This window comes from Lissotriton vulgaris, chromosome 11 (assembly GCF_964263255.1).
Source record: "Lissotriton vulgaris chromosome 11, aLisVul1.2, whole genome shotgun sequence".
NCBI lineage: Eukaryota > Metazoa > Chordata > Amphibia > Caudata > Salamandridae > Lissotriton > Lissotriton vulgaris.
Genome location: NC_141699.1, coordinates 977,821,034 through 977,835,092, shown reverse-complemented (window position 1 = coordinate 977,835,092; position 14,059 = coordinate 977,821,034). Strand labels below are relative to the sequence as shown.

The 14,059-nt window shown below is 38.0% G+C and overlaps 1 protein-coding gene across 37 annotated transcripts in view; it reads left to right on the top strand.

The window, feature by feature from the left end:
* MBNL1 (muscleblind like splicing regulator 1) overlaps positions 1–14,059 on the top strand; it is a 375,400-nt gene that overhangs the window by 261,430 nt on the left and 99,911 nt on the right. For 21 of the 37 annotated variants that reach the window (XM_086944171.1, XM_086944166.1, XM_086944170.1 and 18 more), the window contains 2 exons: positions 3,424–3,618; positions 9,808–10,092. In XM_086944171.1, coding sequence (XP_086800297.1) covers positions 3,424–3,618; positions 9,808–10,092 — 480 coding nt within the window. The remainder of the gene's footprint in view (positions 1–3,423; positions 3,619–9,807; positions 10,093–14,059) is intronic. The other 16 variants (XM_086944188.1, XM_086944179.1, XM_086944185.1 and 13 more) reach the window with 1 other exon arrangement.

Sequence of the window (14,059 nt, the reverse complement as noted above, 5' to 3'; positions counted from 1 at the left end):
AAGGGGTTCGTCCAAATGAAGCCTGCCCTATTTTACTTAAAAAAGTTAGAATCACCACTAAATATGTTTAGTGTCGCTAACTTCTTGGTAGCTGCTTTCCGCCTTAAAAAACGTTCTGGAAATAGATAATTTAAAATACTTGACAGCACCCTATGGAATTATTGAAAAATTGCTGCTTTTTTAAAATTTTGTACATATTTTAATTGCTCTATTTTAACTGCGATTGCAACCCGATGTAACTGCACCTCTTAATTATGTATTTTTGTCAATGTGCTTTTTATGATTCGTCATGAATCGAAATAAAGTTGTTTTGAACTTGAACTTGCCCAAAAAATATATTGGTAGATTCATAACCCCGCTCCACAGTGATTCATGACCCTGCCGGGTGGTCATCACGCCGTTGAATATTCATTTACCCACGCTTACTACAATTCTAAGGAGCGGTTTGCTGCCACACAAGGAGGGTCCATTCATAGCACTTCCTTCAAGTGCTCCTCACCATCCCCTGTCCTGATGAAGACCCCACAATGAGGAACTAATAGCCCTTAATCACATAGGGGTCGAAACGTAGACTTCTACATATCGTCAAACACATGAGAATGAAATAAATCAATTGATTATGTCCTATGCATTATGATACTAGGAGAATTAAGGACCTTTCCAAGGCTGTAAAGGTTCTATTGTAAATATGTCATTGTGCTTGTCACAACACCTTTACCCTTTCCCTCACCTATCCAATCACCCCCATTCTTCCCACCAAACCTTCTTTCTATCACACTGTGAGCACTGTAAATATTTCACATATTGGAAGTATATAAAAGTGTATACATGAAATAAGTCAAATGTCTTAATTTGAAAAGCATTCAATGTATGTACACACACATGAAATATTCGAGTGAATACATGAAACATCATTTATGTATTGAATTGAAAAACATCTAACGAATTTGTCACTCAGTATAATAAATCTATGCTCTTGACGAACATAACAAGAAATATTGTTGTGGTGGATTATATGTTGAAATTTATAAATACTAATACTACCTCAACCCTTTTCTCAAACGTAATGTTATGATAACCCAGGTCGGGTAGTTTTATTTGTGTTAACCCCGTTAAAACTTAACACTCTCTATTCCACCCGACTGTCAGCATTTGACACAACATTCACAGTGTGAAACTCAGTTTAAAGGCACATCCTATTGTGTTTGTCAGAGAATTTGCAATATAAATTCTCTTCGTATTGCTTTTGTCAGAGCGTTCATTAACTAAAACATCTTACTACATTTTCCATGGAGTTACACCGTCCAGTGCCCCTTCCAACTGTATTTCACACAAGTTTTATATTAACAATGTTTCTGTTTTGTGCTTCATAGGCAGACTAACTAAACTGCTGCCCAATAAATGCACATATCAAAGAGGCAGCACCAAAGGTATGGGCCTCTTTATTGTTAGATGCAGAGGGAGTACCTTTAATAATTGACACTTGGGGACCGATTACGATGTCGGGCGACACCATCTCAAAAACAAGACTGACCGACCTCCGGTCGGCAGTCCCGACAGCCTGGTTTGGATGCGACCGAACACTGTTTGGTCTCATTCCACATTTGCCTATGGGAGCATGTGTTACCGCAGTAAACTGGCCATAGTTCATGCTCCTATAGGGAAATGGGAGGTGGTGTTAATCCCTGCACCCCGTGGCAGTCACTTCAAAGCAGCTTGGTGTAGTGCAGCAAATGCATCCAAGGCTTACTCAGGAAGGTGGTGTGGTAAAGAAACTGAGAGTGCCACAAAAACATAGTAGCATTTAAGAGATCCGTATCCAATAACTACCGTCATTAAAATGAAAAAAGCACTTTAATTGACAAAACAATATTCTAAGTAAAACATTTCATTGGAAACACATGAAGACCAGAACTTTCCTGCCCTCTTAAATTTGAAATTTCCGTAAAAAGGTCCCTCCATGTTGAACATTATCCATTCCCCTTCCTATGTGGACATGGATTTAAAATGTAAAACCTCTTGTAGTTTACTGGTCTGAGTTCACAATGTAAAACTCCTTCCTATTGCATGCATGAGAGAGTTCTCATTGTAAAACTTCTTCTAAGTTTATTTGTCTCATTAAAACCTCTTCGTATTATGTTTGTCACAGTAAAACCTGTTCTTATTATATTTGTTACAGCATGCAAAGGCCATTTAACATGGAGTGTGCATTAACAATTTCTCTATCAGCTATGATCATTGGGGTTACTTATTAGGTGAGCTAACACAACAACGTGCTTTAAGGAAAAAGATCAACCAAGGAGCTAAGCAGGCATCCCTCTCTAAACCTCATTTTTTAACTACAAAAGGGGTCTAGATAGGTGCACTATCAAGCCAGGCCAAAAAAGAGGAAAATGTTGTACCTACATGTAAATTAACAGTTATCCAACCAATGTTAACTCCCAAATCAAGCTGTGCAAGACATGACATGCTGCATTTGACAAGACGAGGTAAGATATAGGAAAACATAATAACAGGGGAAGAGGAGCTCATTATACAACAGTCGCACAAGCAAAATAAAAGATGAGAAAACTATAAGACCTCTGACATTCATGTAGAAATGCCGCCACACCTTTTTCATTAGGAACCCTTTCACTTTTACTGTGAAAGCAATGCTCCTTGTTAGGATGACCAGCTACTGTATCTTAAACTAGATAGAGAATTATCCATCCTTGATTCTTAAAGGTAAAGAAGTTTATGCCACTTCTTGGAATTTTGGGCTGAACCTTTGTGTATACATCTCAGACAAAAGTGCATTGAAACTCCTCATAGTATTTATCACATCTTTGTCAATGAAGTAACCTAATCACACACTAGATTACAAATACACTTTACTCCTAAATCAATGGATGCCATTCACAAGGATAGAATGGCATTTTAACCCGTTCGGTGCTCATGACGGCTCCCGGCCGTCATGAGTCATGGTAGGCGTGTGCTCATGACGGCCGGGAGCTGTCAGAACGTTGCCGCGCATGCGCTGTTAATTCCCCGCCTGTGCATGAGAATTAATCAGTGGGCGGAGTTCTGACGGCTCCACGCCATCATGAGCACACGCCCTCCGTGATTTATGACGGCCGGGAGCCGTCATGAGTACTGCAGCGCCACGCCCAACCCTGCCCCCCCATCGCACTGTGGCAGAATTCGCACCGCAGCAAGGGGTTAATGCCTTATTTAATGTCGTAATATCAATAAAGTGGTTTACTATTTTGTGTTCCTATTAAAACTTTGTTAGTGAACTGCATGATTTTGTTCTGTGGCAATGGATGTCGCTGGGTTCAGGCTTGCCCTTATTCAATGGTTAGCAAATGGGTAGCACTTGCGAAATAGGCTTCTGTTTGCAAATAAATTTTGCAGATCATTGACAGAACACTCTCTCTTTTTCAGCCAATGTTTTCAGTTGCTCCAAGCTTAGGCGCCAGTGCAACTGCAGCCTTTAATCCCTACCTGGGACCTGTCTCTCCAGGCTTGGTCCAAGCAGAACTCCTTCCAACTGGGCCTATGCTGGTAACAGGGAACCATAGTATGCCAGTCTCTGCGGCTGCTGCTGCACAGAAACTTATGAGGACAGACAGACTAGAGGTATGTATGAAACTATTGTGCTGATATTACCTATTTTTTCAAATCAATTCTCAGACATTTTTAGAAGAGTTTGGATTTTGTTTAAAAGAGAGCCTAGAAGTTTAAGGTAAAATACGGTATTGATTGATCATTAATTGAAAGGTACTGCACCAAAATCACTGTCCCTAAGTGTATTAATACTATTTGCCAATGTGTGCTTGAAAAGCCAATATGGAGTATTTGTAGATATTGGGATTGATTCACAGTTTTATTTTCCTGTGAGTACTTGCATTGACCCATTGTTTGATATGAGTTACATACCCATACCTGATTCAATTGGGAAGGACCCTGTGATTGGGTTGCCCACTTTAGGAGTTTGTACAAACATCCCCCCCACCCAAATCAGGCTGAGCCAGGCCCTGCTTGTAGGGGACTCCACATTGCTAAGCCACAATCCATATCCCTAGTGGTTTTCACCATGGAGGAAACCGAGCAAGCTGTGGTCTCGTTCAAGGCTTGGAAAGCTCCTGGGATTGACAATATCCCCGCTGATGTGTTCAAATCAGAACCTGGGGTGTAGGTCCCCAACATCACGTGCCCTCCAATGCCATCGCGATGTAGGGGGTGATCCCTCAATCACGGAAGGGGGCAGAGATTATGCCTATCCTTAAAAAAGGGGATCCCAGTTTGCCCTCCAACTACCACCCTATCAGCCTGATTGAACACTGCAAAAAGATTTTGTAAACCAGTGCTAGGACAGTTGCTGGATTGGTGCGTGGAAAATCGCATTCGTTCAGGATGCAAGCAGGCTTCAAGCACAAAACTAGTGCAGTTGACCAGGCTTTCTCCTGGTAAAGTGGAAGATGGTGGACCTGACAAATGGTGATCTCTATGGGGCATTTATTGACCTCAGCACCGTGTTTGACCTTGTGCATAGAGTGAAATATGGGAAGTGATTTGGAGGATGGGGACCCCCCAATACACTAGATTCAGCTATTCCACAAGGGGAATTATGCAAAATTAAAGATGCAGCGTGAAGGGAGAATTAACTGAGACTTTCCCTGTAAACCAGGGCATGTGCCAGGGGTGTGTACTTGCCCCAGCAATATTCCTCCAACATATTAACAACTGCATCGCTTACCTATTGAGTTCTGCCAATGACTCCCCAACCCTGGTGAGAGAAAAGATATGGGCACTCCTTTTCACGGACGATCCATTGTTGTGGTCCAAAACTAGCATGGGCCTTCAAATTTTGATTGACAGCTTCAGCCAATTCTGGAAAGATTTTGGCCTTGAAATTAATATGTCCAAGAACAAATATATGATTTGCACTAAGAGATGCAGAGTGAGGGGGCCATAGTTATGGGGACATTGCAACATGAGTGCCTTGAGCACAGCAGAAAATAATTTCTTTAGGGTTTCCTAGACTTAGGGAAAGGCACACATATGGTCTCCCTTCACCTTGACTTGGACATGAACGAGATATTGATATAGATAGCTTTGAGACCCTTATTGTTTTGGGTTTGTATCTGAAGTACCCATGAACTGCACCATCTAAGAGAAGTCCTGCAGGAAGTTATTGGGGCCAATGGGGTGGGAACGCAGGTTGAATGCCTGGATCGAGCTAGGGCTAGAGAAGTTTTGGACTGAGCACCATTCGATTAATTGAGGAGAAACTGTTAAAATAAAAAACATTGGCACAATAGAAAGTTACGAACAGCAGGGCACGCTAGGGCGTCTAACAAGTGCTTTATTTCTCCACAAATCCGTAACCAAGGTGGAGGAATTCCAGGATTGTATCCATCTGGCGCACTCCCAATCCCTCTTACTCCAATTTAGGTACAGGACCCTCCCAGTGGCAGCTTTCACTGCTATCTAGGGGAAGCAGAAGCAGGGATCTGACTGTTGTTTATATTGTAAAACTATAGCCGAAAGTGATGAGCACTTGTTTTTTTCCCACCCTTTGCCAACCCCAGAAACAAAAGGATCATCCACCTGTGCTGATCCCTTATCTTACAAATTTGAGTGGAAGCTTTTAGAATATGCAAAATGACACCACTTTGATTGTAGCTTTCTCTAAATTCTTGTACATAGCTTGGGCAATTGGAAACAAAGCAAAAGGGCCAGCACAAGCAGTCGCGCCCTGAATGTCCTATGTACGATTTTGATTTTAGTATGATTTTAATTGTCTGATTATGTACTGTATTGATTTTACAACTTTTTATTGGTGTTTAAATGTTTTTAATGTTTTATCATGTGTTAACACATTGCTAATGTTATTGATGATGAGATTGATGTTTTGAACTATCAAATAAATGAAAATAACAAATCTTTATACATCTAGCTAAATAACAAAATAATACATATAAAACCATTAAAAAAATCTTTAAGAATGAATAGCTGCACCTTTAATCCTTTAAAATCACCAGTTTCCATATTTTGCTCTACGTATTCAGCCCCTTGAAAATACTTTATACTACAAAGAGAAGAGGTCATTGTTGGTTAGGTAACACTCTGTGGGCAGCAATGCATCAATATTCCAGAAAAGCAACAGCATTGACGATTATACAAAGGAGTACCAACATAATTGATTCACAAAGCACTCTCAATTGGTGTGAATCATACATCTTTTATTTCATGAATAAAAGCATCCTATTCTTTGAAATTAATTAGGTAAACCATCCTTGCCACAATTACATAAGACACAGCTACTCATTGAACATTGCAAATTAGGCCTGGATTGTCAGTAGTAATTCACATTTAATCCAGGAATAAGAGATAGATATTCATAGAAAAATGATGAGAATCTGACTGAGTATACAGTTCATGGACATACCCATCTCTAAGGACATTGCACCATAGCAGCATATCCTATATATAGCTGAATTACTTATGACACAGTATATGTTTAACTGAACTGCTTATGTATTGCATATAGCGTGGTGCATGTTTTTCAAACCTACAAATAAAAGTTAGTACAATAAACCGGATTTCATCCAAAGTGTTTGAAGTTTGCATAAGAATAACTTCTTATGTTTAAATTGTAGGTGGAAACATCAGTTCATTCTACTATTATTTACAATACCAGTTGAGCTAGCATAAAGCACATTAGTTGATTCTCATAAGAAAGGTGTCAAAAGTGTACAATATTATCTTTAAACCCTAATTTTCCAGCGATTTTTAGAAAATCAGCGTATTATCTTTTAAAAGGCAACATGTTTTCTATTATTACAAGAGTTGTGCCATGGCCGCCAGTGCAGGGAAGTATGGTGGGGCGGCACGGGGCGTGGAGGAGGGGGGGAATCGACAGACAACGGAATAGGGAAAATAAAATAAATAAATAAATCCTAACCGTTGACCCCCTCCCCCTCCCCCACCATGCTTACCCGCACAAGCCGCGACTGGAGTTGTGTAAACTGATAGATTCCTGCCATGAACACATAGGTTACTTTTGTGTGTAGTGTTTGATATTATTCTACAATTAGGTGCGGGAAAGGCTGCTATTTCAAAAGATGGGAAAATTTTTCCAGTTATATTGTTGGCTATTCCATAGAAATCATACTCTAAAATGATTGCCTTAAAGAACAGAATCTTACATCAGCAACGGTGACTAGGGTTGAGAGTTGTTGACAATTGCATAAACGCCTGATGTCGACATAAGGATGTTCAGGTGGAATGAGAATAGACACCATGATATGGTGTTATACAACCTTCCCTATTCACAGTACCAAAAATGGTGGTACAGGTTTCCCTTCATATGTCTCTCTTCTACCATGAAATGCTCTGAGTTGTGAATGAAGTTCCTATTTTCATTTGTTACTGGTACTGTTAGAAGTGTCTTTCTGTGTATACTCATTCTTTCAACCTTTTCCACTCTTATTTCTGATCCTAGTGCTTTTCTATCAATTGAGCTCACAGGGACCCGGGTCATTGCTCTTTCTCACTTGCACTTCTTGCTTACACACATTTCTTTGCCATTCTGTATGCTGCTGGGTTCTCTTTCATAGCGTAACTAGTCTGTAGCGTCACATTTCTTCTTAGCCTATAGCCTATGTGAAACTCCCTTGCTTTACATTGAGTAGATCGTGACCTCAATTCCCCTACATTATTTTGTACATTGTTTTCATAAGGTACCTGGGTTTCAGCTTTGCAGGCCTATCCTCTTAGTCCTCTAAAATCTTTTCTGGTGGCTGGCAACACATTTGCTAATATAAATCCTTCTCCGGTAAAACACATTGTTGAATGTCTCCTAGTAGCTATACTTTACTTCAAGGTGAATTAGATTTTGGACTCTAACAAAAAACTTTTATAAAATGACAAAACTGTTTAATGGAGATGTCTCCTGCATGGCATGGATGATGCTTTTTGGCTTTTTATTCTGTGGCCCCCTGTTTTGACTGCTAATCAGATGTTTCCGGCAATCTGGTTGATGTCTTCTCTATAACCCTAAGCTTGACTCAACACCTCTAATGCTGCAAGTCCTTTTGGCAAGCTTTGGCCTTTGCTGTTGTTTAGTGGTTTATGCTGCAGTACATTATCAAAAGCTTTACCTTTCACCATCCATCTATATTTTCTCTTTGTTAATACTATATTATAGGCAGTACATAGCTGAGAATTGGCTAATGACTGACTATCGTTGATACATGGGGATGGTTAAAATGCAGTGCTAATAACATTTTGTTATCTTGTGTCCTGTTTCCTCCCTCACAGAAAAAAATAAGACTTCTATCTATCTATCCATCTCTCTATCTCTCTATCTCTCTATCGATCTATCGATCTATCTCTCTATCTATCGATCTATCTCTCTATCTATCGATCTATCTCTCTATCGATCTATCTATCTCTCTCTCTATCTTTCTCTCTATCGATCTATCTCTATCGATCTATCTCTCTATCGATCTATCTCTCTATCTCTCTATCAATCTATCTATATCTATATCTATATAGATATATATAGATGTAAATATTTCTTTATCTTCATTGTATATTTGACAGGTTCCTGGAAACCCTTTGAAACAATGAGCAAGGCTTATGTTTCAAAAACGTGCATGTCACTCACACCCTAATTTACCTGTATGTTTCTCAATTAAAACTTTTTAATTATTTCTCAGGCTGCATGCCTCATTTGAATAATTTTCTTTATATTGACATTGTTTTATTTATCATCCCCTTATGTTAAGAGGATAATATACAAAACGTTTTAATGCTCATAAACCCTCCAATTAGCTAAATCACAGAGATTGCAATGGCAAAGCATTTTTGTGTTTACTAAACCTATTTATCCATTCAGAAAAGCCTTTCCAAATCGGTAAATGGGTTTTCAAGTAGATTATGGATCAAGATTTGGAAAGGGCTGATTGTGGGCATCCCTTCCAAAATTTGATTCCTGATGTATGAATGGTTAGCAACCAAAATTATGGTTGTCAACCATTGAAACTTACAATCTTCGAAGTCACTCGGCCACTAAATGGAAGAGGTCACCTTTGGATGCCTTTCTCATAGGACACAGTACCTTACAGGGAGTCCAGGGAACCACTACCAGCCGTCACTAAAACACTTCCTGTAAGGAAATTGGGCTAATTTTAAAACAAAAAATGTTTTTGAAAAATCAATCAAAGGGTTGGTGATTTGCGGACACCACCCAGTAATCGCAACTGATCATAGTGAGTTGCAAATTACAGACTGCCTATTGAATATTCATTGGACAGGGCAATCTGTGAGTAACTACAATTTCTTAGTTTTCGAACCCAACTATTAGTGCATAGGTCTCTTAGTAAAATTGATAACCAGTGCACAATTTGTGACCACATTTTGTGAATGGAATCTTCATACATTAAAATGCTTTTTAGCGGTTGCACACTTTCTGATTGACCTAATCGGAGCCTTTGCAACTGTTAAAACGTTTGGTGCATCTGGCACTAACTCCATAAATTCCTACATTCTCCTATTCTGTCAGATTTCCTTTCTTGTATTCCTTTTTAATCTCGGCTTTGTTTTACTTTTGACAATAAAAGTATTTCTTATTTTTTTTCTTACTAGAAATATATCATGTTTAATATACCTGTTATTTTCTTGTAATTTGCTTTGATTTTATATTACTCTCATCCCCATTTTAGATAAAATGTAATCCAGACAATGACTGACTGTTAATGCTGGTGATGGGTAATGGACTGGCAGGAAAAGAAATTGAAGTCCTCTTTTTATCCACAGGCCAGCTACAATCAGGCAGCTGCAATGCGAGGTTCCCCACGTTGCCCCACCAATGACCTCAACCCCGACCTGGAGGGAGCACCCTCTTTGTGGGCAAGAGGTAGTTCAGTCTCCATGCCAGCTCAGTTCTGGGCCTCTCCTGAGCAGAGACTGCCAGTTGTGCCAAATTATATGTGGTGGTTTTGTGATGTGGATTCCTGCCCCATGGGGACCGAACTGAGACCACCAAACTCATTTCACTTTGGACCTCAAACTGGACTTGATCCCCGTTCCCAGAAGAGAAAGGCGAGTGTTTGATCCACTGGGCCAAGTAGACCGTATTGGTGAAATTCTTTGTGGTACACTTTTTAAAAACATTTTTAATTAAATAATTGATGCATTTATTATTCATGTATTTCACAGTGAATCCGAGCTCATGATAATATCTGCATCCCATTTTCAATTTGAAACTGAAATTATGTTTGCTCACACTATCCCTGCAGTTCTCTTGCTGGCTTTGTTTGTTTGCTTCTTGCTACTGGCTGCCACAAAGCTGCTTTTCTGCCTTTTTAAATTAATATTTTGTAAGATGAAACCCTTTTAATTTCAATTTACTAGAATTAAAAATCACAAAATGGTGAACATTGAGCTACATGTGCTCGTCTGAAATGCCCGTTTTTGGTTACAGGCCTAACAGAAAAAGAAATCTAGAAAGTATCTCCTAAAAGCTAAACAATGGATTGCAATTCAGTCTTATAAACAAGAAATATCCACGCATGTTTAAATTAATTAGCATGAATCCACCTCGGATTGAGTCATTATGATATTTGAATTTCTCATTGTAAGTATTGCGGTATTATACAAGAGGACGCTTTATTAGAACATCTAAATGGGTAAATTTTTGGCCATGTAAATCATTGACTACATACATACATTATTATTTGACCACAATTTCCATCCATATAGCAGATTTGCTACCTTTTTTAAATGTTGCATTTTCATACTCCTCTGGAAAAGAACCATATTATTATTATCATTATGATTATTATTATAATTGTTTGTTATTATTTTGACCCCTACTCACACTTCTAATTGGAGAAAAATTAAGTCTTGTGCGAAGTGCAAGCTGATCCCATAAAAGTCATTGATTATGATGAAGGCTCCCTGTTTTCCGTTTGTACTGATTTTTACAGATAAATGAAGATAGAAAACCATTTTTTTCTTGTCTGCATTTATTTTTAAATGTGGATAAAAACTGAAATTGGGTGATATGAGAGTGATTCTAAAAACACTTTGCCATGATTGCCAGGCCAATAACTGTGGATTTATCGGTAAGGGGGTTAAAAAAGAAAGGGATTTTAGTAAAGAGGCTTTAACAGCAGTAGGTATGCACAAGGCGGATACTAAAATGTGCATATTTTCATTTAAGTACATTGATTTATCTTCTGCAGGTGTTCATATCACTGAAACCTGGCAGGCATTCAAGCATGACTGCAAATTTATTGGTTAAATACATGTGGAAATATACCAAGTTCAGCTTTATTTTTTTCACAAAACCCATAATAAATATGAATAAATAAAGATAAACTTGACAAAAAATAAATATGGATACATACGGACGGAAATGTCAAAAACATAAATACCGTAAAACAAGAGAACCCTAATTATGATTCCGAAGACCTGTACCTGGGATTTGGTGGTTCAGATTTAGTTTTTGTGCATATAAGTCTGACTCTTGTGCGCAAATCATTCCAAGAGTTGGCCATGATTTATCATGGATGCACTGTGCTCTTTTCCTGTTCGTTAAAACAGTAGCGTCTCAACAGGACTCCTTCACAAGAGACACCGCTACACACATAACCAGATATACAATGTTGATAATGCTTACATTTAAGATTACAGTGTGACATTGAATGTGGTAGAGGAGATATTCTGTTGGGAGAGTCAACGGAGTGAATAACTGTTATGGGTGCAATATTGAAATGCTTACACACCTGGACATTTTGTACACAACATTTTCAGTAGACGATATTTTGACAACAATATTCTAGTATCACACCATTAGACTTCACATATCCATCTGGAATCAGTGAATGAAAGACTTTGTGATGCAATCATACATAACATTGGGGATAGTTGAATGAAGTCAGAAAAATAAATAGGTTTGATTAGTGCTTTAGTAGTGCAAATGACTAAATCAGAACAACATGTTGTAAAGGAAGATGGATTAAGATATTACATTTATATGAATGGGATAGTTTGGGAACCCCTAATCGTGGTTGACTGATGCTTCTGCTCAGTGCCAGGGCACAAAAAAAGACGATTCATCAAGATATAAATTAGAACAAGAAAATGTGGTATCTTTAAATTCAAGGTTGGGCACGAACATTTGAACAATGTCATTGTTAATGATATCAAAGGAATCAAATAGATCCGAATTAGAAGGATATAGCTATTGTGGAGGGTTTGATGTAAGGAAAGAGGAGATGACAATCCGTATATTCGGTGGACAACTAATTATCAGGTATTAGAAATATAGAGTGGCACAAGGTAGAGGGCAATCCTTTTGAAGACAAGTAATTCTAGGACTCTTGTAAAAAAAATGGAAGAGTGGATGGGGTGATAATTAGTGGCAACAAATGGTTTGCCTGATAAATTGTTAAGTTAGTGGATAACTACCACTTTTTTAAGCAAGAAGAATATCATCCACGGAAAAGGGATATTTAAAATGGTGGCTCAGTGGTAAGAGGAAGAGGAAATTCATGATATGAGAGAGAAAATGTAGCAGAGCGAAGGATGAGTTGGTAGAGTAAGCATTCAGAATAATCACTCATGTGGTGGAAAGCGATATTGTTATGGAGAAAAATTACAGGATTAGGTTGGGCAGAAGGCAGGTTGTGAGGAGGGTGGTGAGGTTAAATTCATTCGATTAGGTTTTGGTGATGGAGAAGGCAGTGTCGTGAATGAAAATCAGTCGTTTTATTTTACATGATAGTTTCTACAATCTAAAGGGGTTACAGGGGGTTGTCATGTACTTCAACATCAGAAAATGTGAATTGCAAGTATTGCCTTCCTAAACACTATGCTTGCAAAAGCATCAAAACACATGATTATCCTAATAATGCCTGTATAACTACTAAGTTAAAAATATGATCATACATATAATTTCTGATCCCAGGATAAAATAAAGGTATTTTCGACCGTTCCAAAGCAAGATGCATTTTTGCAATTCAGAGTTGACTGTAGGCACAGTATAATAACAAATAAACCTAAGCCTTCAAAATGGCTGATTATTTTCATTCCTCTTTTCCAGTGATACATCATGTGGTAGTGCCACATAAAAGTTAAATCAAATTGTTAATAACTGAATGAATCTACTCCATATAACTTTATCAAAAAGTAGCTAATCCTTTTATGATGAAAATCAGTTACTTTATGTGGTGTTATTTATTCACTCCACAATGTACGTAGATAGGGTTACTTGTTAGAATTTGGTTTGGGTGGGTTTTGAAGTAAATAGTACAGTAAATTGTCTAGCAATATATATTTGCTCTTACTGTGCAGGTGTAACTTTGTAACTACATTCTATTATATGTGCATTGCTTTGATTCATTATTACACAAACATTTGCACTGCCTGACAAGTGTGAAACTCAATAAAAATGATATCTTGCTCTGCTTAGTTAGTCCAAAAGGTATTGCAGATTAAATAGGTACAATCTGTTTAACCAGTCTGAATTCATAAAACAACATTATTATTTTACCTACAGGGCCACACCAATTTACAACAATCAATGTTATCAAAGGAACAGTCCCTGAAAGCAACTAAGCTAACAAGATACACGCATTTTTTGAGACATCAGTAACAGAATGATTTTGATTATCCAAGAAAACCTGTTTTTCTCCAAAAAGTCACTATTATAACTTAATATTTCAAGTGTTCAAACTTTTTGGATGGATCCACATTGTGCTGTTTGTGTCATATTCTTTTTCCCTCAAGCACCATAAATATAATTTATAAATCAAAATGCAAAGCACTTCTGCTTCATTCTGATCCAGTGTGGGATCAATCATTTCAAAGCTTCCAGTTGCCACAATTCGACCAACAAAGAATATTAGTTTTTGGTTTCTTAACTTCATGATTACTTCTAGTACATATTGCCTCTCACAATACATCAGCCCTATACTTTTTTTTACTACATTTGTATTTTCTGTTACATGGCAGGCTACATTTTATTTAAAGTACAAAGTACATTTCAAAGCACTATCAACAT